At 61.4% G+C, this 20,989-nt stretch overlaps 3 protein-coding genes across 5 annotated transcripts; 1 reads left to right on the top strand and 2 right to left on the bottom strand.

Annotated features, from left to right (window-relative positions):
• Positions 1-177: 177 nt before the first annotated feature.
• Positions 178-4,792, bottom strand: TRMT12 (tRNA methyltransferase 12 homolog). The gene is made up of 8 exons (XM_067304104.1): positions 4,693-4,792; positions 3,766-3,890; positions 3,079-3,247; positions 2,457-2,655; positions 2,219-2,369; positions 2,024-2,133; positions 982-1,139; positions 178-909 (listed from the first exon to the last, which is right to left on the bottom strand). The coding sequence occupies exons 2-8, from the start codon at positions 3,834-3,836 to the stop codon at positions 439-441; spliced, it is 1,329 nt and encodes a 442-aa protein (XP_067160205.1). The 5' UTR covers positions 3,837-3,890; positions 4,693-4,792; the 3' UTR covers positions 178-438.
• A 59-nt stretch (positions 4,793-4,851) lies between these two features.
• CSTF2 (cleavage stimulation factor subunit 2) lies at positions 4,852-12,352 on the top strand. Of its 3 annotated transcripts, XM_067304101.1 has the most exons (15): positions 4,852-4,956; positions 5,237-5,315; positions 6,227-6,396; positions 6,726-6,862; positions 6,991-7,110; positions 7,207-7,362; positions 7,506-7,629; positions 7,966-8,028; positions 9,402-9,461; positions 10,089-10,230; positions 10,593-10,744; positions 11,042-11,319; positions 11,442-11,567; positions 11,875-12,000; positions 12,148-12,352. In XM_067304101.1, the coding sequence occupies exons 1-14, from the start codon at positions 4,899-4,901 to the stop codon at positions 11,995-11,997; spliced, it is 1,788 nt and encodes a 595-aa protein (XP_067160202.1). In that variant the 5' UTR covers positions 4,852-4,898; the 3' UTR covers positions 11,998-12,000; positions 12,148-12,352. The 3 variants fall into 3 exon arrangements, with proteins under 3 accessions (XP_067160202.1, XP_067160203.1, XP_067160204.1); XM_067304102.1 differs by lacking the exon at positions 9,402-9,461; XM_067304103.1 differs by lacking the exons at positions 9,402-9,461; positions 10,089-10,230; positions 10,593-10,744.
• A 644-nt stretch (positions 12,353-12,996) lies between these two features.
• On the bottom strand, positions 12,997-20,918 carry NOX1 (NADPH oxidase 1). Its single transcript, XM_013943029.2, has 13 exons — positions 19,972-20,918; positions 18,493-18,588; positions 17,799-17,909; positions 17,098-17,182; positions 16,816-16,958; positions 16,552-16,733; positions 16,089-16,221; positions 15,845-15,937; positions 15,419-15,654; positions 15,176-15,338; positions 14,828-14,974; positions 14,459-14,583; positions 12,997-14,130 (listed from the first exon to the last, which is right to left on the bottom strand). Exons 1-13 carry the CDS (start codon positions 20,014-20,016, stop codon positions 14,004-14,006), a joined length of 1,686 nt encoding a protein of 561 aa, XP_013798483.1. The 5' UTR covers positions 20,017-20,918; the 3' UTR covers positions 12,997-14,003.
• Positions 20,919-20,989: the final 71 nt, after the last annotated feature.

Raw genomic sequence — 20,989 nt, 5'->3', positions numbered from 1 at the left:
CTGGGATCCAGTGTCACCAGCAAGCACCAGGCAGGACTCCCGCGCTCGCTCTGGTGTTTACATTTTAACTGGACACCAACTAGAGAAGTGGCAAATGTCCTGATTTCTGCAAAACGGTGAGAAGAAACTGAGACGAACAGACCTGTTTCCAGCATTAAAAAAAAGCACGCTGGTAAATAAGCACAAAGCCTGCATCTGATTCACTGAAGCAAAGCCTGGCATTCCCTGAAGGCTGCATGAATGCTGAGGTTTATTTGGCTCTGCAGCTCCCTTCCGTATGAAACGTTCTCTGCACAGAATGGCAGCCTCCCCCAGCTCAGAGCTGTCGGGGGAACTGTCCCCTGCCTTTGCTGCTTGCCCCGAGCCAGCACCCTGGGGACAAGTGCAGCATCTCCCTGCCAGCCGATACCTCGAGCCATGCCAGGGCCTCGTGGCCAGCTACGCAGGGAGCGTGGGACGGCACTCGAGGTCCAGCACGACGTGATGCACATGGGGTGCGTAGGATTTCACTGCCTCAATGTGCAGGATGCTGGTCCTCCACGGCCGCCCGTGCAGCTCTTCCAGCAGCCCCCGTATCTGCATTGCAGTGGCCTCAGCCCACCTCTGCCACTCAGGCCGGACCCTGGCCACCTGCATCTCCTTCCCGCAACTCTCTGTGTCCTTCGGGCTCTGGTGTTCCCTCTCTCTGTCCTCCCACCCGACAGAGCCGGCTTCCTTTGTCGGTCTCTGCTCATCCCTCGAAACTCCAGGCTGCAGGTGGGCTGGTGCAGGGAGAACCTCCACGTTGTGGTGGATGTGGAGCACCCCGCCTGTGTCCTTCTTCAGGACGCGGCAGGCCATGGGCCAGCCTTTCTCGGAGCTGGGAATCAGCCCCAGGTTCACCCGGTCAGCGACGTCCTGCAGCTCCAGCTGGAATGAGAGGGCAGGTGAGCAGGAGACAGTGCAGCGGGCAGAGCGCCGCGTCCGGGCAGTGCTGCTCACCTGCCTGTTGTCCCCGTGGTGGATGCGGCAGCGGTCCTGCACGCCATTCAGCACCAGGTTCCTCTGCAGGGCCTCCACGGCGTGGCGGTTCCACTCGCAGGCGTGGGCAAAGGCAGCCGCTGCATGAACCAGGTACGGCAGCGTGAAATAGCCGATCCCTGGGGGCAGGAGAGGCAGCAGCTGAGGGCACGGTCCAGGCACTGACTCCTGGAATCTGCGCTCCTCCCCGAATGCAGGTCAGGAGCAGATTATCCTCCTGGCTCTCTATGCATCTGCTTTGCTCTGGGTCAGAACGAGCCAAAATACTGGGGAAATGTTCACAAAATGGATTTTTATTCTCACCCAAATCAAAATCCCTTTTGGAAAATGTTCACTCACTCAGGAACTTATTTTACAATCAGTCTTTGCCCATTAGTTTGAGACCTGCCTGATTCTGCTCTGCTTCTACCATTTATTTTAATTAATCAAGGGCAGTTTTGCAAGTGCCACATTCCTTCTCTGTGGCACAAATTGGAAACGCTGACTTCCCCAAGTACAAAACAGCAACTCTCTTCCCACACAAAAGCCTGACACCATCTCCCCAGTCATCTCACAGAGCAGGAGTGGTCACACCTGCTGCACACTTCAGTTATCACCAGCTTGTCACAAAAGGTTGTCACGCTTGGTACAGACTCAGGACATCTATATGAGTTTTTTAGAAACAATATCCAATTTGATAAAACAGGGCAAGTCTTTTCCTGGGATCAAAATGATTCCTGTGAGCAGCGCTAGCTATGGAGCAGCGCTCTGCATAGCCTGAGCCCAGAGGTCATCCAGTGTGTCCAAGCCACAGCAGGGACACAGGAGGGACAGTAGTACCAGGTTAGCTGAGGGCTTCCAGATGGCGTAGGAGCTCTAAGTCAGATCACAAAATATTTGCCAAACTGCGTCATTTTTCAACCCCAAATTAATGATGTTTCACCTCTACCGGGATCCCATGAGTACCTGCAAGCTCTCTGCAAGCTTGCCCTACAAAACCCCTCCATCACCCCTGAGATGTTACCTGCATAGAGATCCACCAGGACCTCTCCGGAGCATGGCAGCGAGGCCACCCGCAGCTTCTCCGTGATGTTGCCGGGGGAGAACATGCACTTGGTCACGTCGAACGTGTACCTAGGAGAAACCACCAGCCTGGTGAGAACGGCCCCTTTTCCGGGCTGACGTGGCCGCCGTGTCCTGCACCATGGCTCCTGCCTACCTGATCCCGTTGTCCACGTGCTCCACCCAGCCATCCTGGCCCAGCAGCAGGGTCACACTGGGGGACCGCATCCCGCCTGGCGATACCCGCCCTCGCTTGGCCACACGCCGGGCACCCAGAGCCGAGGCAACCGTCTCCCAGAGCGCTGGGCCTGCAACACACCCATGCGGCAGCTTAGGGAAAGGCCAGGGCAGCTCTTGGGGCAGCAGCGGGTCAGGCAGACTGCGCTCCCCCTTACCCAGCTTCTCCCACAGCGCAGCGCCAAAGTTGTCCTCACTCAGCAAGACGAGGTCTCCGTGCCGCTGCCAAGAGCGGGGCACATCGCGCTCCAACTCCTCCGACCAGCTCTCGCCCGAGCCCACCACCAAGCGCTGCAGCTCGCGGCACAGCTTCTGGGCAGGCGTCCGCACACTGGCTGCCTTGGAGGGGACGGGGTCCTGTGGGAGAGACGTGGTGAGCAAGCTTGAGACATGGCTCCTTCCCTGCAGCCTCCCTGCTGGAGCCGAGAGCCCCCGTTCCCGCAGCCCTCGCTCCTGGGGCCTGCTGAGCCTCCCTGCCGGTGCCCCCACGCTGCTCTCTGAGATAGGGAGAGGGTGCGATCCCAGCAGGAAGGATGCAGCCTCAGGAGGATGCGCGCCCCCAATGCGGAGCTCCCTGCCTGCACCACACGAGCCCTGAGTATCCCGGCTGATTGCTCCTCCAGCTGCAAGCGAGAGGTTCGGGACAGCCTCCTGCCTCCCATCCCCACACAACCCCTCACCCTGCGACTCCCAGCCTCCAGGCAGCATGCGTGGGTGTCGGGGGCCCCGGGGGGCCCTCCAGCGCAGGGGCAGGGCTCAGGGCGGCAGAGGTCTCCCAACCTGGAGCTGGGTCAGCCTGCAGGGCACCTCCCAGGGCCCGCTCTTCTGCAGCGCCCGCAGGTGCTGCTCTGTGAGCTTCTCTCCCAGCACAGGCAAGGCCACGCTGCCCCCCGGCATCTTCTGCAGCCGGTAACGAACATCCAGGATCTGTTCCCCTTCCAAATACTCCCTGCAAGGCCAAGGACACAGTCAGGCATTTCTTCCCTCCGCAGCACCCCCAGGCTCCGCACACCTGCTCGCTGCGGCCTGGGAGCCCACCACCCCGGGGCAGCAGACCGTGGGGCACCAGGCTGCCTCTTCGTAGCTCTTCTCCAGCTCCTCTCCCACATGCAGGGCCATTTCCTCAGCACAGCCAGCTCTCAGCCCAGCTCTGCTCCAGCTTCCTCCCCTCTCCTCCACCTCACCTGGGACTTGCTCGTCTCCCGCTCTTGGGTCCCGCTGCTCCTGGAAGGGGCAGGCAGGCTGTTCTGGGGACGGGTGCTGCACCAGGACAGCGCTCCCCGCAATGGGGAGGGCACTGACACGCTGGAGCCCCAGGGGCCTGCAGGCCTGGAGCACAGGCTGGGACATGCAAACCCCTACCAGCGCTGCGAGCCGGGGCAGCCTGGCCCTCACCCCCTACAACCCGTTTAAGCAGCCACACTCAGCTCAACGCCTTTTGGCTCCCCTTCCCACCTGCAGGCTTACCTGAGCCGCTGGGCAAACCGTGGCTCCGTGACAAGTGCGGAGACAGCGCCACGCGTGTCCTTCGCATCCATCCCGGCAGGCCCGAGGAAAGAGGAGACCTCACCAGCCAGCAGGACTGCGGACACCTGGGTGCCAGACACGGGAGCATCGCACACCTATCACGGGGTGCCGCTGCTCCGCAGGGCTCGGCCTGCTCTCCTGGGCCGGGCTCTGACAGCCCGTCCGGGCCTGCAGCTGTGCCAGGTGCGCAGGAACGAGGTGATCCCAGCCTCCCGGGTCACAGGCACGGGACACCCCCGGGACGGGGTACCTGAGGCTGCGCACCCCGGGGACAGGTACCCCCAGGTGTGGGGTACTGCAGGGGCCAGGCACCCGAGGGTGGAGTACCGCGAGCGGTGGTGCCTGGGGATGGGGTGTCCCAGGGACGGGGTACCTGAGGAATGGGGTACCCTAGGGATGGGGTGTCCCAGGGGCTGGGTGTCCTGCGGCATGGGGTACTCAGGGGGCGTGGAGTATCCTGGGGATAGGGTATCCTGAGGAACTGGGTATCCCAGGGATGGGGTGCCCTGAGGGATGGGTACCTGGGGATGGGGTGTCCCAGGGACAGGGTACCTCAGGGAAAAGGGGTGCTTGGTACTGGCTGCCCTTGGGGACTGGGTACCCCGGGACTGGGGCTACCTTGGGGATAGGGGGTACCAGGGATCGGGCACCCCGGGGATTGGGGATACCCGGGGACCGGGGGTGCCCCGGGGATGGGACACCCCGGGGCCGGGTCCCCGGGTATGGTCCCAGGCCGGCGTCCCGTTGGCGGTGTCCCGAGGCCGCCTGCCTCCGCCCCCGCCCCAGCCCCCCCGGGCCCGGGACCGCGCCGGGCCCCCCAGGACCCCCGGGCCCGGCCGCCGCCGCCGCCCCGCTCCGCGGCCCTACCGCAGCTCGGCGGCGCGGCGCGCTGGCTGCCGGCGGCGCGGCCGGCCGCGGACCGCGGACCCGTGTTTCCCGCCGGAGCGTCTTCCCGCCGCGCCGCTCCCGCCGTTGGCGCCGCCATGTTTGGCGCGGGCGGCGGCGGGCGGAAGCCGGGGGGACGGTGTTGGGTGAGGGACCGGAAGCGGCGGTGAGGCGGCGCGGGCGGCAGGATGGCGGGGCTGTCGGTGCGGGACCCCGCCGTGGACCGCTCCCTGCGCTCCGTCTTCGGTGAGCGGCCGCGGGCCGCGGGAGGCGCCCGGGAGGCGGCGGCACGGGCAGGGCGGCGCCGGGGCTCCTGCGGGCCCAGCCCGCCGGGGTCGCCGCCGGCCCCGAGCCGTCGCCGCCGCCCCGGAGCGGGCGCCGTGGCTCCCCGGGAGCCGCCGGAGAAGCCGTCCCCGGGCCGCGCGGCCCGTGGCTGCGTCGCCTGCCTCCCCCCTCTGGCGACGGCGCTGGCGCCCTGGCTCCCCGCGGCCGCCGGCCTGACTGGTTGCTGTCCTCTCTCCCGCAGTGGGGAACATCCCGTACGAGGCCACAGAGGAGCAGCTGAAGGACATTTTCTCCGAGGTTGGGCCTGTGGTCAGTTTTAGGTGAGATCTCCCGTGCTCCCCCAAGCTCATCCTTGTCCGTTTCCCCCAGGACGGTGGGTGCAAATTAGGTCCTTAGCCCCACGCGCCAGTTGGGTGCATAAGGCAGTGCAGAGCAGGCTTTGCAGAAACACGCTTCAACCAGGCAGGAGCAGCGCAACGCTGTTGCACTGGGCTTGAGCATGGGTGGAAGAATGGTGTCACCAGCACTGTGACACATCATTTTGATTTTCCTGGAGAGTTTGTTTTCCTGGAGAGTTCATGACAGCTGTGTTCTGGGCGCAGACATCGAGGTTCACTCTGTGCTAAGCTCACCAGGAGTTGTAGGGCTTAACAGCCCAAACACAACAGCATGAATATGGGCATACTATTTCTGTGGCCTGGAGGTGGGCTGCCTTCCTGTGGCACGGAGCTGGAGCTGTTAAGTCCTCAAGTCCTGAACAGGCTCTGTGTAGAGCGCTGGGAATGTAGGGCAGGAGCACCCAAGTGGCTCTGCGGGGATGTCTTCCTGGCTCAGCACTGGGCTCCTTAGAGCTCTGAGCTGAGCAAGGGCTTGGGAGCAACTGATGGTTCTCCAGGAACAGCTCTGTGGTCTGAAGAGCAGCCCTCATGGAATGAGAAACATAGCTTGGTGTCACCAGAAGCGCAGCGCTCAAGCTGATAACCTTTCTGGAAACCCAAGCTCTGGGAACAGCCATCGGCCTGGATCTAGGAAGCCTTTTGGCTCTGGCTTAGGGCTGACTGTCCCACACCTTAAACTGTGCCAGCTGCCTTCACTCTGTGCTCCTCAGTGCTCCTGTTTGGTGTATCCCAACAGCCTGTTCCCAGGTGAGGGGGAGCTGAAGGCATTAAGCACTCTCCTCAGTGCTTGCACTGCCCTTAGTGGTGGTGGTTCTCTCTTCCTTGTTGTCCAGGCTGGTATATGACAGGGAGACAGGAAAGCCAAAGGGCTATGGCTTCTGCGAATATCAGGATCAGGAGACTGCTCTCAGTGCTATGCGGAACCTGAACGGACGAGAGTTCAGCGGCAGGGCCTTGCGCGTGGACAACGCGGCCAGTGAGAAGAACAAGGAGGAGCTGAAGAGTGAGTCTGAATTTTGTGGTGGAGAAAATTGATGCCATTCTGGGCTGGCCTGTAGTGCTGGGAAACGTGCCATCTGTTCTGTGACGCCGGTGAGAGAGAGACCTCGTGGAGCTGATCTGCTCCAAGTGATGTAACAAGTACAGTTTTGCAGAGGGATGGGTGGGCTAAGCTGTGTATTTTCTCTCCCAGATGTTCTCGCTGCTCTCACTGGCTACCCCTCCCCTTCCTGGTGACTGTGGCATTTCCTTTCCGATGAGCACATCAAATACACCCAGCTCATGTTGCCCTCTAAAGCAAGGTCACAGCTTGTATCACAAACTCCGTTGCAGGCTTGGGCACAGGTGCTCCCATCATAGAGTCACCCTATGGGGACCCTGTCAATCCTGAAGATGCCCCCGAGTCCATCAGCCGGGCAGTTGCCAGCCTGCCACCTGAACAGATGTTTGAGCTGATGAAGCAGATGAAGGTGAGTGAAAGTGGAGGGCTGTGCTGCCTGCTCTGCGTGTGGGCTCGCCCCCTTCCATCAGCAGCCGCTCGTGCCCTCGCAGCCCGCGTAGGCTGCGCCGGAGCTCTGATCTGCGCATTTCTCCTCAGCTGTGTGTCCAGAACAGCCCCCAGGAAGCCAGGAACATGCTGCTACAGAACCCTCAGCTGGCTTATGCCCTGCTGCAGGCCCAGGTGGTCATGAGGATCGTCGATCCGGAGATCGCACTGGTTTGTCCCCTTGTCTGTGGTTGTGGGATATTGGTGGGAGTCTGTTGCGGAAGTGGGGAGTGGAAGAGAACTTCTTTCTCTGTCTTCTGCTCCTAGAAAATCCTGCATCGCCAGACCAGTGTTCCTCCTCTGATTCCAGGCAACCAGCAGGCAGTGCCAGGACCAGGACCTGGGCCAGGACCAGGACCAGGGCCAGGTCCAAATGCCCAGCTGAACCCGCAGAATACCCCGTCGTCACAGCCACAGCCCATAGTAAGAGCCTTTGAGACAGATTTGCTCTGCCTGGCATGGGTGCACGTGGGAGAGCGGGGTATTATCAGTGCCAGCTTTCCCGGGCTGGGACGCGTGTGCCTGGTGACGGAGCTTTGCTGAGGTCTGGTTTCTCTCCTGGGTAGGGTGGCATGCACGTAAACGGCGCCCCTCCTCTGATGCAGCCGCCAATGCAGGGGGGAGTGCCGGCCCCAGGAACGATGGCAGCTGCTGTGCAGGGCCCGGGCCCTGGCCCCATGGCTCCGGGAGGTGAGTGCCTGGATTTCCTGCACGGTGCCCAGGCTGCCGTGGGCACACAGGTCCCGCAGGCAGCCTGGCTGTACCTTGCCCCTAACCGGAGTGTTTGGCCCTGCGCAGGTGCCACTGCTGGAGCAGTGCGTGCTCCCGTACCGTGGGCTGTGATTGGGGCTGCTGCCAGCAGTGGTTCAGAAAGATGGCTTTGCTCGGTGGCGAACTGACACCGACAAAATAAATCTCTGGGTGCCGCCAGGAACTGGGAGTGGGCAGCTATTTTGAGCCAAAGGAGTTGGTAAGTTGTGTAGGGACAGTCGGGAAGGGGTCTGATCTCTGTTCATTCCCTCTCAGGTGGGATGCAGCCGCAGGTTGGGATGCCGGGAGGAGGGCCTGTGCCGTTGGAGCGCGGACAAGGTAAAGCGCATGTTTATTAATGCTATGTCTCACGCGAGCCTCGCTCCGGTTGGGGCCAAGGCCGCAGGTGCTGAGCAGCACTACATCGGGAGAGCCCCTGCCAGCTACCCGCAGCCTCGCTAGCCCCGGGTTTGGAGATGGAGCAGCTCCCGCAGTGCTGGGCTGCGCCTGGGTTTGTTCGCTTAGGCGCAAGGCTGTGGTAACAGCTCTCCTGCTTCCAGGGCTCCAGCATGTGCACCAGCTTGCCTCCAGCTTGCTCTGCACCGTGTTGTGCAGGCGCGCCCTGGAAGTCAGGAGAGCCGCCGGTCCCGCAGAGCCCCACTGAGGGGGATGTGCCTGTGTTTTCCGTCTGTCTGTGAGCCCGTGTCTGTCCCTGTGCTTGTGTGGGCAGGGAGAGCTTGCTCTTCTCCAGTCCCTGTCCTGCTCCTTTGCTGTCTGGGCGCTGGGAAGCAGCTGTGTGGCCGCGGTGTCTGCCCGAGTCTCCCTGTGCTCTCTGTGCCGTGCCCGGCAGAGGGAGCTGGGCCTTTGCTTTTGCTTGCGACAGTGAGTGCGAGGCTTGGCAGGGAATTTCCCAGTGAGTGATTGCTCGGCCCTCCCTCCGCACACGTGGTCTGTACAACGCAGCCCTGGAGCCAGATTCCTTACGATTCAACCCGTTGCGGGGCTGCCCTGTCAAGGCAGGCACCGAGTTTAGCACAGCCGAGGCATTCCTGTTCTTCCAGTAGTAAGGCATGCAGGGAGCTAATATCTCTATTGCCTTGATTTGTGTCTTAGGCCCTGTGTCAGGAACACGGCAAACCTCTCTTGAGATCCTTCAGCCTTACATATCTTAAGGGCAGCTGACTCATTTTCTCTGGGGGGTCGCTGTCTCCCTGAGAGCAATCCTGCAGTTCTTGGCAGTTTTGCTGGTACCCCCCAGCAGAAAACTGGAGGGCAGACAGAAAACTGGAGCTGGGGAGTGTCTTGGGAAGCTGTGGGCAGAGGCAGAAGCTGACTTGACTCAGTGTGTGTTGCAGTGCGCAATGTTGCCCCACAACATGCCAGTTATTTTGGCGGGACATCCCGTGCGGGGTTCGGTCTCCTGGCCTGCACGTGCTCACAGTGAGCAAGGGCAGGGCCTTGCCTAGCTGCACAGATCTTGCCGAGGTGGTTGTCGTGCTCGTGGTGTCAGAGTTGGCGATAGTGGAAGAAGCTGATAAAGCCAGGCCTGCAGCAGGCAGTGTCTCTTTGAATAGGTGTTCTGGGGGACCCCAGGGAGCAGAGCTGATTGTGCAGGCCCCTGTGGGCCTCAGTAGCGCTGTTCCCAAGGCTGAGTGTGTGTGTGCATACACTATTTACGTGTCTGCTCTTCTCTTTTCCTGCTGCTTGCCCAGGGAACCTGCAGCTCTCGCCCGTGGGACCTGCCAGGCCTGCGTCTATCGAACGCGTTCAAGGTATCCCTGCACCTGCCAGCTCCCTTCCCTCATGGAGCTTGTTGTGGAGTGCACAGAGAGCAGCTTTCACCCCACTGCGCGCAGGGCCAGGGACTGGCACATCACTCTGCATAGCCTGGCAGGGTTAGGAGGAGGCAGGATTTCCTCTGGGGGCAGGAGGAGAGAACAGGCTAGTGCTGTGCCCAGAGAGTCACCAGTGGAGAAGGAGAGCCTACCCAGAAAGGGTCTTTGCCTAGGGTCCAACCCCCTTTGAGATGTCACTAACAGGAGCCTTCTAGGTCTTGCTTCTGCTCCTAGCCCCCCATCAGCAGGGTGTTGCAGCTCACGCTCTTAGGGATTGCCATGGGGGTATCCAGACGCAGTTTGGCCGCCTGGTGTTGTAAGGAGCCTGAGGTAGAACCAGAGAGGGGAAAAAAAGGGCTGGAATTAGCACCCAGGGAAGGGGCTTTGGTGTGCTCTCGCCTTGTCCAAGGGGCTGCTCGCCCAGCAGTCAGCACGGCCCACCCGCCTGCGTGCCGGGGAGCAGTGAAGCCACCCCCCGCTCCAGCCCTGAGGGCTCTGGGGGGCAGTCTCAGCACAGCTCTGGTCATGCCGATCCTCACGAGCTCTTGTGTGTCTCCCTGGCAGTGCCCATGCCAGACCCGAGGGCCCCTATGCAGCGTGGACCTCTACCTGCTAGTGGCCCGCCACCTCGAGGCCTTTTGGGAGATGCCCCGAATGACCCTCGTGGAGGGACCCTGCTCTCAGTCACTGGAGAAGTGGAGCCCAGGTGAGGGGAGAGGGAAGGAGAGGAGCCCTTGGCACTGCCCCCTGCCCAAGGGTGGCCTCTCCCTGAGGGCAGGGATGGCACGAGCCTTCTGGGAGTCACTGCTGCCTGGTTGGAGGCCTGTGTGCTGCCAACCACAGGGACCAGCCTGTTTTCCTGGGAATGGGGCATCTCCAGGGCAATAGCTGCAGCCCTGTGACATGGGACTGACAGCACCCGTCCCTGCGCCAGCCTCGCCCTCCTTCCCCATGGCCGGCTTCGGGGGCGATCCCAGCACTCTGCCCAGACCATGCCAAGCCAGCGTCTGACTCACACTCTCTCGCTTTTTCTCCTCCTGCTTTGCTCTCCTCGTCTCTCTGCGTCAGAGGTTACCTTGGGCCGCCCCACCAAGGAGCCCCTATGCACCATATGCCTGGCCATGACAGCCGTGGCCCCCCCCATGAGATGAGGGGGGGACCCATGGGAGAACCCCGACCACTGATGGGAGAGCCGCGGGGGCCCTTGATGGATGCTCGAGGTGAGAGCGGGGGCATGAAATAATGGGTGGCTTAAAGCAAACAGACGAAAAGTCTAGAGTGGAGCCCGCTGCCCCAGCGCAAGACATAGGAAAGGGGTTTGGGCAGTGAAATGACCCCAGGACAAGGAAGGACAGTCTGACAGGGCAAAGGACTTCGTCCAGGCATGTGCTCTTTGCCCCCAGCCCTGCGCCTTCCCAGCGTTTGCTAGCCCCCCAGGCAAAGGAGGCAGCGGGCTCACTCCAACTCTCCCTGCAGCACAGCTCCCTTCCACAGCTTGCCTTGTCTTTCCTCTACAGTTGGAAGAGATCCACGAGGGTTGGAGCCACGAGGGTTGGAGCCACGAGGCCTGGAGCCCCGGGTGATGGAGCCACGAGGCCTGGAGCCAAGGGGCATGGAGCCACGGGTCCTGGAGCCACGAGTGCTGGAAGCGAGGGCCATGGAGGCCAGGGTCATGGAGCCCCGGGGCCTGGAGCCTCGAGGGCCTGGTCCCAACCCACGTGGCCCAATGCCTGGTGGGATACAGGGTCCTGGGCCACTTAATATGGGAGCCAGTGGCCCACAAGGGCCCCGCCAGGTTTGTACAACACTTCTGCCTGGCTGATCTGGTGCCAGTGGTGTCATGGATTGGGGCTGGGTGGGGGTGTATGTGTGCGGCCAAGTCCAGAGAGCCCCTTACACCCTCTGTTGTGCCCACAGGTTCCTAACATGGCAGGGGCAGGCATGCAAGGAGGGGGCATTCCTGGGGCAGGGGTCCAAGGAGCTGGTCAGCCTGGGGGCTTTAGCCCTGGACAGAGCCAGGTCACCCCACAGGATCATGAGAAGGTGAGTGGACAAAAGAGAAAGGCTGAGACACCTGAGGAGGGGAGGGGGTGGTTCCTTACACTCCTTGCTGTGGCAGAGGACAGCCTGCCTCAGGGAGTTTGTGCTGGTGCCCCTCAGCCTCGGGAGGTACAGTTCCTGCTGCATTTGGAGCAGGTGGTTATTTCACCCTGGTCTGCTCAGAGTTTGGGCAGCACCTGGGTCCTGCTGCACAGGAGAATTGATCCCACCAGGACCCCCCCCTTCCTGGCTCCAGTAACCTGGAGTTGCTCTGGCAGACAGCGTCTCTGATTCTCTCCTCTCCCTACAGGCAGCCCTGATCATGCAGGTTCTGCAGCTGACAGCAGACCAGATCGCCATGCTGCCCCCAGAGCAACGGCAAAGTATCCTTATTCTAAAGGAGCAAATCCAGAAATCCACGGGGGCACCGTGATAGGTAATGACAGGGGGGACAGGGCAGCCCTTAATGCTGCCTCACCCTGCGCCTGTTCCTCTTCAGTGAATCGGAGGGCTGGTCTGCATGGGGCTGCCCTGCCTTTCTTCTTGGTGCAAGGGCTCACTCTGCCACCCTTGGTTCTTGCAGGCTTGGCAGGCATGTGGTGAAGATGCCGTCCACCTGGACAGAGGCGACGTTCTGAGGCAGCTGCTTCCCATCACCGTCTGAGCTGATGCTGCATTTAGGGAGAGGTTTCTCCTCCCCATTCAACGTGTTTTGCCCTCATTTGTCCTTTTTCCTCTGTGTATATTTTATGATGTTTGAAATAAAGTGGGAGGAGGGTTTGAGTAAAGACCTGTCTCAGACTGCCTTGCGTGACCCCACTATGGAGGCAGAATCGGGACTGTTGGGTGCTGGGAACAGCCTGGCCTGGCTCCAGATTAGTCTGAACCACTCAGGTTCCTCTGATTTCCTCAGCATCAAGCCACAGACTACATGTGGCGTTTCTTACAGGCCATGCTGTTTGTAATGAATGTGGTGGAAAGAGCACCCTGGGGATGGTGGGCTGTACAGGGGTGGTGTGTGGTGGGAGGTACTTGCACAAAGCCTGCAGGGAGCTGAAATTGTCACCTGGGGAGACTGATGGGGGACCAGGCTGAGGTAGCCAGTGCTGGGACTGAAGAGCCTGTCTGGCCTGTAATGCCCATGCAGGGTGGTCATGCTTACGTCTGCCTTCCCAGGGGCCACACTGCACAGCTGCCTGCATATCTTGCAGCAGGGATGCTGCGTTTCTGCGTTTCTCTACGGGAAGGTGGCTCTTGCCACTGGATGAGGCATGCAGACTGCCCAGAGAAGGTGACCAGTTGGAGATGGCAGCATCGAGGCAACCTGCAGGAGGTATTGAGGGGTGTAAGTGAAAGTAAGTGAAAGTATACAGAAGTAGTCGCATCCTGGGCACCAACCTGTGCTTTATAAAATGCTTGTTTGTCTCACTTGTCTTCCCTGGGACGTGCTGGAGCAGTGTCCCCACCTAGTGAGGCCGTGGAGTTTGGGGCTGAAGGACAGAGCCATGAGGTCTCCCCGTTGTGCAGGCTGAGAACCTTGCTGCAGGCTGGCCTGGCTGGCCTTAAGCTTGCCTGGGGCAGGGTGGGGAGCTCGTCTTTCTGTCCCTATCGACTGGGGTGGGAAGGGCTCTGTATCCGATTGCTGTATCGCTTACAGCACCTGCCTGCTCTGGGAGCATGTTTTTCCCCTCATCCCTGAATATGTCTGAGCAGAATTTGTTGCCTTTGCATGAGCCACATTTAAAGTCGATCCTCACTGCTCTGTGCCCTGGTTCATGCCTGGCAGATGGTGCAGGCTTGGCTCAGTGTTGGTTCCTGCGCAAGGAGGGGGCTGGCCGGCAGCCAGCCACATCTTACATCTTAAACTTCTCTGCCAAGGGTTGGTTTATGGCAAGCCCAGCCTGGCTGTTGCAGCCCCATAAAGGGGGCAAACAACGGGCTCCCTTTGTACCTTCACAGACTTTGGCTTTTATTGCAAAGGGCAGCAAGTTTATGTTACCCTTTTACACAAAGAACTGTTTAAACACAAAGAGGGGCATGTTTGACCCCTGGTGACTGCTCAGCAGGTCCAGCTCCCGTCCCATCCCACTGTCCCACAGTTCTGCCCAATCTGCTGGGCGCTTCAGCTGCCATCCAAGCCTGCGTACTGCTCCGGTAACGCGGCATCATGACGCTTCCTCGGTTCTCTTCATGGAGGACTGTGCTGAGCTCTGGGCCCCTTCCCCTCACAAGGACTTCTTGTAGACTGGATCAAGAAGGCAGCAGTCTCTGAATCTAGGGTTTCTCATGGAGAAGGAATGCCTTGCTATGTCTTGCCTGGGTCTGATGCAAGTGCTCTTTAGCTGGTGCTTAGCCCTGGCCAGGCTGACTCAGTCTGAAAGGGCATGCAAAGACCAGCTGGTTGTCCTCTGCAAGCCATGGTCGCAGCATGGATCCCGCTTAGAAGTTTTCCTTGTTGAAGTAGAATTGAACCTTCCTGGGGTCCAGGCTGGAGTGCTGGTGACAAGACTTCTGCAAACTCTTTGCTAAGGCCTCTGGCCCGCACAGGAACACACCAACCACCGACCTGCGAACAGTGGGGGGCTGTTAGCTCTAGGGAGGAGGAGGTGTGCTCCCTTGCTGCGAGGCACCTCCCCTCGGGTGCATTGGCTGCCCTTGCTGCAGCCTGCAGGGAGAGGGGATGAATGTGTGCAGCAAAGAGGTTTGTCCACCGCTCAGGGAAGAAGTGATTTAAACCCACGTTCTGCAGGGAAGGTGCACATCCCCTCCCAAAAGTCTGTGCTTGCCCACCCCTGCAGTGATGGTTGGCAGACGTGGCCAGGGAGGGGAGGCGTACAGCTCTGGAAGGGATGTCCCACCTCTGGCACCCTACTCCTCTGCGTCCCAGCTCTCACCTGGGGTGGGCAGTGGCCACCGCTGAAAACTCGGTGTTCCACATGGGCCGCCCAAAGATGGTTTTGTGCCTCAGGCCGGTCACCGTGTCTGTAGCAGTGTCAAAGTTGAGCGCTGCATTGTTGGCCTGGGGAGAAGGGGGAGAGTTAGGACCCTGCTCGCCACCACCAAGCCCACCCTAATTAAAGTCCCTCATCATTAGGGAGTTTCCATTGATGCTGTCCACCAAAGGCCTGGGAGAGGCAAAGCCCATTACTTAATATCTCTGCGAGCTGTAAATGTGTTCTTCCTGTGTCTGCTCCCCATCTCAGTCCCCAGCTGAGTTATGCCGTGTCCCCCCTTGCTCTTGTGCCCACCCACAGCTGACTCACAATGCTGGTGTCCCAGCCGGTGAGGAAGAGCCGGTAGGTAAGAAAGTCTGCCTTGCCGGACTCGGCCATCTTCTGTTCCAGCGAGGCAAGCAGGTCATTGAACCAAGCAAAGGCCCCCGTGTCCCGGCAGAGCCAGTAGAAGTAGATCTGTGAAGCAATCGCAGAGGGGAAAGAGGCATTACTCCAGTCAGAGCAGAGCAGGGTTGGTGGAAGGATGCAATGCCCAGGATCAGGAAGCTGAGTGCCTCCGAGCATGGAGAAACCTATGGTGTGGGGACAGCGGCTGCTGCACCTGCTGCAGCACAGGGGTGGCCGTAGGGCCAGCTGGTCCCATGGGGCACCTGTTACCTTCTTGGTCTTGAGGGCCTGGTCAGCGTGCTGGAACTTGTACCAGATGGACTTCAGGATGGAGGCAAAGGGGGTGACCCCGATGCCTGCTCCCACCAGCATGGCCACCTCGTACTGGAACACGTCTTCGCTGGCAGTGCCGAAAGGGCCATCCACCTCGATCCTGGCCAAGACAGGGTCTGGGTAAAAGGTACAGCTTCCCTGAATCCCCAGGACGGTCCCTTTAGGGGCTCCCCAGCCTACCTGGGCATCTCTGGCTTCTGCTGCTGGAAGGTGTCAATGACGCTCTCCGTCCAGTCCCCAGCTGCCCGGATGTGGATGGAGAAGTAGTCCTCTTCAGGCGCTGAGGTGAGGGTGAAGGGGTGCCACTCCAGGAGAGAGACAGTGGGGCAGTTGACAAAGATGTACTGCCCCACCTCCATGTGGAAGCCCTTCTTCTGCATCTGCAGCTCCAGCACTCTGGAGGGGTGCATGATCACCTGGGAGGGCAAGATCTGGGGCTCAGCACTCAACCTGGCCCTGGCCCTGCCAGGGCAAGGGGCTTTCACAGCAGCGCCTGCCTGCCTCCCTGCAGCCACCCAGCATGGAGCTGCAGAGACATCTCTCTTCTGCTGCTGGTTGCTGCAAAGGATGGAGACAGCTGAAGATGCAGGCTCCAGCATGACCTACCTTGGTAACAACCACCTTCTGCCGTGCACGCCAGACCCGAAGGATCCGCTCAAAGATGTAGAGGAGGACTGGGGCCAGAACCCACTTCCAGGACTGTGGGGGCAGAGGAGAGCAAAGAGCTGGAGCATCTCGGGCCAAGTGCTCCCACTAAGGGGAGCATGCCAGGGAAAAGTTTCTCCTCCCCCGCACCTGATGGCCACGGGGTCTGTGTGCGCCCCCAGGCATGGCCTGCCGCTGGCCCTACCTCCGCGGGAATACTCCCGAACTCGGTCTCTTTGCAGCAGCGGTGCCTGCAGTCCTTGTCGGTGAGGTACTGGGCGCAGTGCCGGGGATGCGCCTCCTCCATGCTCTCCTCCGTCTGCCCGCGCACCAGGCCACTGCAGGGAGGCGCGGGGTGAGTGGGGGGGGCTTCCAGGCCATGGGGAGCGAGGCAGGATAGGGCCGGTGAGGGGCTGGGCTAACGGAGGCTGCAAACCCCTGGTAACCGAGATCCCACAGCCCGTCCGGGGCTGCACCACCCTCCCAGGGAAGATACAGCCACCCCAAGCCTCCTAAACTGGTGTTTATGGCACTGGCCGTGCTGGTCCGCCTGCCCTGAGACAGGCTGGTGCAGTGGTTTCGTGCCTGTCCTGGGGGCAGCGGGAGCTGCTGGGAGCTGCCCCGCCAGCTCCCGCGGGCCCTTGGGGTGGGTGCTGGAGGAGCCTTACGCGATGCCGTGGATGACGAGGCCGGCGAAGTAGATGATGAAGAGGTGGTGCGTGTACCAGAAGACCTCGAAGTAGTTCCTGCGGATGAACTCGGTGGAGGATGTGACCATGAGGATGAGCGCCAGCGTGATGATGACTCCCGTCAGCCCCGGGATGGTGGTGAAGGCCATGTACTCAGGGGTCTGCAAGGAGGGAGAGGCAGGGGGTGAGGTGGGCGTGCGGGACACACGGCACGGGGGCTGGCGGTCGCGGACCGGCGCTCACCGTGCGATTGGAGTGGATGGGGTTCAGCCACTTGTTGCTCTGCAGGTGCAGCTTGGAGACGACGGCGGCGAGGCTGCCATCAGTGGCTTGCTGGCTGCGGTTGTAGCGCTCCAGGTTGAAGAGGTGGGCGATGGTGTGCACGGCTGGGGGGGGCAGAGACCGTCACTACGCCTGGCCTGGGGGAGACGACTCTGCACCCCCCAGCTCAGCTCAGCGCAGAGCGGAGCAGAGGGTGCCCAGCCCGGCCGAGGGGGGACAGAGGGGCTGGTGGCAGCCGCGTACCTGTGAACAGGGCCAGCGTGTAGGCCACCAGCTTGTGGAAGGTGAGGTTGTGGTCGAGCTGCTTCCTCAGCGTGCGTCTGCAGCACTGCATGGAGAGGAGTGAGGGTGAGAGCTGGCTGGCAGCATGGCATAGCTGTGCTGCCTGCACTGCCCATGCTGCTGTGCCTGCTGTGCTGCCCACACTGCCTGTGTGCCCATGTTGCCCGCACTGCTGTGCTGTGCTGCCTGCACTGCTGCACTGCCATGCTGCTAGGCTGTGCTGCCCATGCTGCCCGTACTGCTGTGCTGTGCTGCCTGTGCTGCCCACACTGCTAGGCTACTGTCCTGCGCTGCCCAAGCAGCCCACACTGCTATGCTGCCGTGCTGTGCTGCCTGCACTGCCCACACTGCCCACACTGCTATGATGTCATGCTGCACTGCCTGCACTGCCCACGCTGCCCACGCTGCCGTGCTGCTTTGCCTGCGCTGCCCACACTGCTATGCTACTGTCCCGTGCTGCCCAAGCAGCCCACACTGCTGTGCTGCTGCACTGCCCACACCACTATGCTGCCATGCTGCCCACACTGCTATGATGCCATGCTGCACTGCCTGCACTGCCAATGCTGCCTACACTGCTATGCTGTGCTGCCTATGCTGTCCGCACTGCCCACACTGCTATGCTGCCACGTTGCGCTGCCCACACTGCCGGTGCTGGCACTCACGGAGCAGGTTCCCCGCAGGAAGGAGAGCAGGTTGCGGCACACGGGCAGCAGGATCAGCATGCTGTTGAAGTTCAGGCACTTGGCCGATGCCCGGGCCCACGCCAAGGCGGACTGGGGAGAGCGGAGCAGAGGCACGGGGTGAGCATGGCTGTACTGTGCCACGGCAGTTCACGGGGGTACGTCTGCCTGCCCCCCACGCTGCCCCACAGGGCTGCCCCCAGCACTGGGCAACGTGGGGCTGGGCTGCGCTGGGCTGGGACTGGGACTGGGGCCAGGACTGGGACTGGAGCCAAGTGATGCTTGGCTGGGGCTGGGCCGTGGGCTGGGACTGAAGGATGCTGGACTGGGACTGGGTGCGGGAGTGGGACAGAGTGATGCTGGGCTGGGACTGGGGTGGGACTGGGACAGAACGTTGCAAGGCTGGGATGGGGACTGGGATGGCACAATGCTGTGCTGGGATGGTGCTGGGATGGCGCAGTGCTGTGCTGGGATGGGACTGGGATGGTGTGATGCTGTGCTGGGACAGGGACTGGGATGGCGCAGTGCTGTGCTGGGATGGGTCTGGGATGGTGCAATGCTGGGATGGGTTGGGACTGGGATGGTGCAGCGCTGTGCTGGGACAGGATGGGGCCTTGTACGGTGTGTGCTGTGCCGGCACAGGACAGGGCTGGGTGGGCGCGATGCTGGGCCTTACCCCGAGGATCTCCCTGGTGTAGAAGTACCGCTCGTCGCGGTCGAAGAACAGAAAATAGTACGTGAAGAGGAAGATGTTGATGCCCAGCCAGGCGGCCTGCGGAGGGAAAGCCGAGGCCTTCGCGAGCGCTGCCCCGTGAGGGACCCCAGCCCCAAGCCGACCCCAGCCCCCCGCAGCTGAGGCTGGTGTGGCCTCATCCTGCACCGCGTGGGGCACCGGAGGGCGTCAGGACAGCGTGGCCCCTCCTGCTTCCTTACGGTAAGAGCCACAGTGGCACAGACGGGACTTGGGGCCAAAGGTGGGAACAGGCGTGGGAGTCTTGCAAAATAACCGTCTCATCGTCAACTGCGCATCATTCGCACCGAAAGAATGAGGAAAGGAAGATAGCGAAAATATCTGCCGCGGCAGCTAGGTTATTGCTCAAGGGAGGGTCCTCAGGCAAAGACAGCGAGAGGCCGAGCAGGGTTGGTGACGGGAAAACGTCTGGGAGGAGGAAATTTCACAGGGTCTTGGCTTTCCCAGCCTTGCTGCTTGGCTTTCCCCCAGCTGCCAGGTAATGCTGCAGCAAATCTCTGCTTCCTTATGAGCACGGCTGAGCCTGGAGTGGGCTCGGAAACAGCCCCCCATTTCCATACTGGCCTGGATCAGCACAGTGTCCCATTTCAAAGATGTAACTTTTTGCAGAGCTCTTAAAGCCAGTCTGTCTGAGGTTGAGTTTTAAAAAATTAAATGCCATTTAAAAAATAAAAATAACCGCAGAGAAGTTTTCTGCGGACCCTTGTTTCCCCAAGCATTTGGGGGTGGCTGTTGTGGCCCGTGCGCGGCAGGGCGCCCCAGCTCCTCGCGCGCCGAGCAGCCGGAGAAACCCCGCTGCTCGAGCGAGCTGCAGCGCGGCAGAGGAGGATTTTTGCTTTGGCTAAGGGATCTTCACCAGGGGATGCTCGTGCCCTCATGTGAGAAGCAAACGCACCGCGGCCTCGCGGCTCCCTCGGGAGGGATGCGCCAGCCTCTCCTCGCCTCGCCTCGCTGGGGTGGCTTGGGGATCTCAGGTGTCCGTGCTCTGACTGCGACGGGGCAGCCAAGAAATGAATAATTGCTGCAGGTTTCACCCAGCAGCCTGAACACAGGGACCACGTTTTCTTTTAATCTAGGTTTCCTTAACAGAGGGCCAAACCCCACCACTTCACTGGCTTCCCGCTTTCCATGCAAGGTCTAGGTTCTTGTAAGCAGCAGAGATTTCTATTCCTCCCCGCAGCAAGCCCCAGGCAGGGGATTTTGTGAAGCCCAGAGTCAGGGCAGCGCTTCAGCCTGGATTTATCCCCGAGAGTCTCCGGATCGAAGCTGAGACTGTCCTTAAGCCGTGCCCAGACCTCTGCCCCTCCTTAAATCCCTCCGGCTGATTCAGCGGCGCCGCGGACCCGGCGCACCAAACCCGTCCCCTCAGCCCCGCCGCGGAGCGAGCGAGCGAGCAGCACTTACAATCACGGCGGCCGAAAACCAGTGGTTGACCAGCCAGTTCCCCATGCTGCCGGCGGTCCCCGCGCTCGTCCCCGCCGCGCCGGCCGCCCCGCGGGTTTTATGGATGTGGCAGGCAGCTCCAGCCCTGCCTCCGGGGCTTTCCCGCGGGAGGCCTTTGAGGAAACGCGGTTTTGATAGCCGCGCTCCAGGAAGGCAGGGACTGCGTCCCGGCACCTGCAGCCCTCCCAGCTTCCTGCACCTGCGGTGAAGCTCATTTCCTCCTACCCTTGGCCGGACAAGATGCCATCGTGCAGGGCGCGAAGGTGAGGCGTGGGGCAGCCCCGTGGCAGGGCCGTGTCCCCTCGCCGGTCCCGCTCCGGGGGCCTCGCGGAGCAGTTTTGCTCAGCAGTGGTGCGGGCACATGGGAGACACGGGGACGGTCCCATGTGGGCTGTGGCCATGGGGACGGTGGCAGCCAAAGCCCTGGCGGGACGGGCGCAGGGAAGCGGCTTCTCCCCTGCCTCAGGGCATCTCCAGCCCCGCAGTCGCAGGGGTGAGATGCTTCGGGGCACGGTTGCCCCAGGTGGTTGGGTTCCCCCCCCCGCTTTTTTTTTTCTTTGCAGCAGTTTGGTGCAAAACGGGCCTTTTTTAAGGCAGAAACTTCCTGGTGGCGGGAGGCAAGGGGAGCGAGTCAGGCGCCCGCCCTGCTCTGCAAACGTGAGCCGTTCCGCTTCCCTCGCCATCCTCCCTTTCCTAGGAAAAACGTAAAAGGGTGAGTAACCACCCCAGGCCACTGCAGTGTGGTCTGCCCTGGCCTCTCCCTGGCAGGAGCTGAGTGACTGCGATGGTGCTGAGCACCCTCTGGCCTGGCACCCAGCACCCGCCAAACAGGGGCCACCCTCCAAAGAGGCGCCGGGGGGTCCCAGCCCGGGTTTGGGGCCAGTGCGCCCGGGTGCCCGCTGGTGCTAGCTGTCTTCTGTGTCCTCTCGGCTGCAGGGTCCTGAGCCACCGGTGCCCTTCTCCCGGCAGCGGGACTGAC

The sequence above is a fragment of the Apteryx mantelli genome, chromosome 13 (genome assembly GCF_036417845.1).
Source record: "Apteryx mantelli isolate bAptMan1 chromosome 13, bAptMan1.hap1, whole genome shotgun sequence".
Classification (NCBI taxonomy): Eukaryota; Metazoa; Chordata; class Aves; order Apterygiformes; family Apterygidae; genus Apteryx; species Apteryx mantelli.
The sequence above is the reverse complement of the archived record's forward strand: the minus strand, read 5'-3'. Positions and strand labels throughout refer to the sequence as shown.

Bases quoted from the DNA above. Each gene is read 5' to 3' on its own strand.
- CSTF2 (XM_067304101.1), top strand. From the start codon at position 4,899: ATGGCGGGGCTGTCGGTGCGGGACCCCGCCGTGGACCGCTCCCTGCGC. The intron at 5,316-6,226 runs GTGAGATCTCCC...CTTGTTGTCCAG, and splicing joins GGGCCTGTGGTCAGTTTTAG to GCTGGTATATGACAGGGAGA. The intron at 6,863-6,990 runs GTGAGTGAAAGT...ATTTCTCCTCAG, and splicing joins AGCTGATGAAGCAGATGAAG to CTGTGTGTCCAGAACAGCCC.
- NOX1 (XM_013943029.2), bottom strand. From the start codon at position 20,016: ATGGGGAACTGGCTGGTCAACCACTGGTTTTCGGCCGCCGTGATT. The intron at 15,655-15,844 runs GTAGGTCATGCT...TTGCCCTCCCAG, and splicing joins AGAAGGTGGTTGTTACCAAG to GTGATCATGCACCCCTCCAG. The intron at 14,131-14,458 runs GTGAGAGCTGGG...CACTGTTCGCAG, and splicing joins GTGGCCACTGCCCACCCCAG to GTCGGTGGTTGGTGTGTTCC.
- TRMT12 (XM_067304104.1), bottom strand. From the start codon at position 3,836: ATGGATGCGAAGGACACGCGTGGCGCTGTCTCCGCACTTGTCACGGAG. The intron at 3,248-3,765 runs GTAAGCCTGCAG...TTGGCCTTGCAG, and splicing joins CGGTTTGCCCAGCGGCTCAG to GGAGTATTTGGAAGGGGAAC. The intron at 910-981 runs GTGAGCAGCACT...CTCTCATTCCAG, and splicing joins ACCACGGGGACAACAGGCAG to CTGGAGCTGCAGGACGTCGC.